The sequence below is a fragment of the Trypanosoma theileri genome (assembly GCF_002087225.1).
Source record: "Trypanosoma theileri isolate Edinburgh chromosome Unknown TM35_Tth_48_V1, whole genome shotgun sequence".
Taxonomy (NCBI): Eukaryota; Euglenozoa; class Kinetoplastea; order Trypanosomatida; family Trypanosomatidae; genus Trypanosoma; species Trypanosoma theileri.
The window spans coordinates 2,661-3,213 of record NW_021639890.1 but is presented as its reverse complement, the minus strand read 5'-3'; the positions used below and the strand labels follow the sequence as shown (position 1 = coordinate 3,213).

Here is a 553-nt window from a genome sequence, read left to right as displayed (position 1 = left end):
ATACAACCAGATATGTATATAGAGAATAAAAAACTAAGGGATCATATTACTGCATTGCCCGCCTACAAGAAAGTAGAGACTGCATACAATCTTGAAAAAGCAGGAGTTTACTATCTGCAGCAATGGGATGAATTCACAGACAAGGAGAGTATTCTTTTAATGGCAAGGGGGATTCTGAATGCAGCTCTTAATATAGCAAAGGGGAAGGGGTTTGTTTCTCAGGATGCTACATCTGTGGTAGTGGAAGGTGTATATGAATCTGTGTATACTGCGACATGGCACTATGTGGAGGGTGTTGGTGGTAGGGGATTCGGTATGCAAGTGAAAGAGGGCCATCCACCGCAACTGTGGACAGAGAATGAGGTGATGAAGGGTTCTGTAGAGGATGATAATGATAATGAGAAACCCGAGGATGGACGTCTGGAGTTGATGCTGCTTACCTCCAAGAAAGGATGGTCATACACAGGGTTCAGTATGAGGAAGAGCTGCGATATTTATGTTAACAAGGAGGTGATGCGTGTATGGTATAAAATTCTAAAGAATCTGGATGAGT

General features: G+C 42.7%; 1 protein-coding gene across 1 annotated transcript; it reads left to right on the top strand.

Annotated features, from left to right (window-relative positions):
- Positions 1-12: 12 nt before the first annotated feature.
- Positions 13-552, top strand: TM35_000481010 (putative retrotransposon hot spot (RHS) protein; the record flags this gene model as incomplete). The annotated part of the gene is made up of 1 exon (XM_029030437.1): positions 13-552. A coding segment is annotated over one exon (540 nt), but the record flags the coding sequence as incomplete, so codon positions are not given.
- Between the last annotated feature and the right edge of the window lies 1 nt (position 553).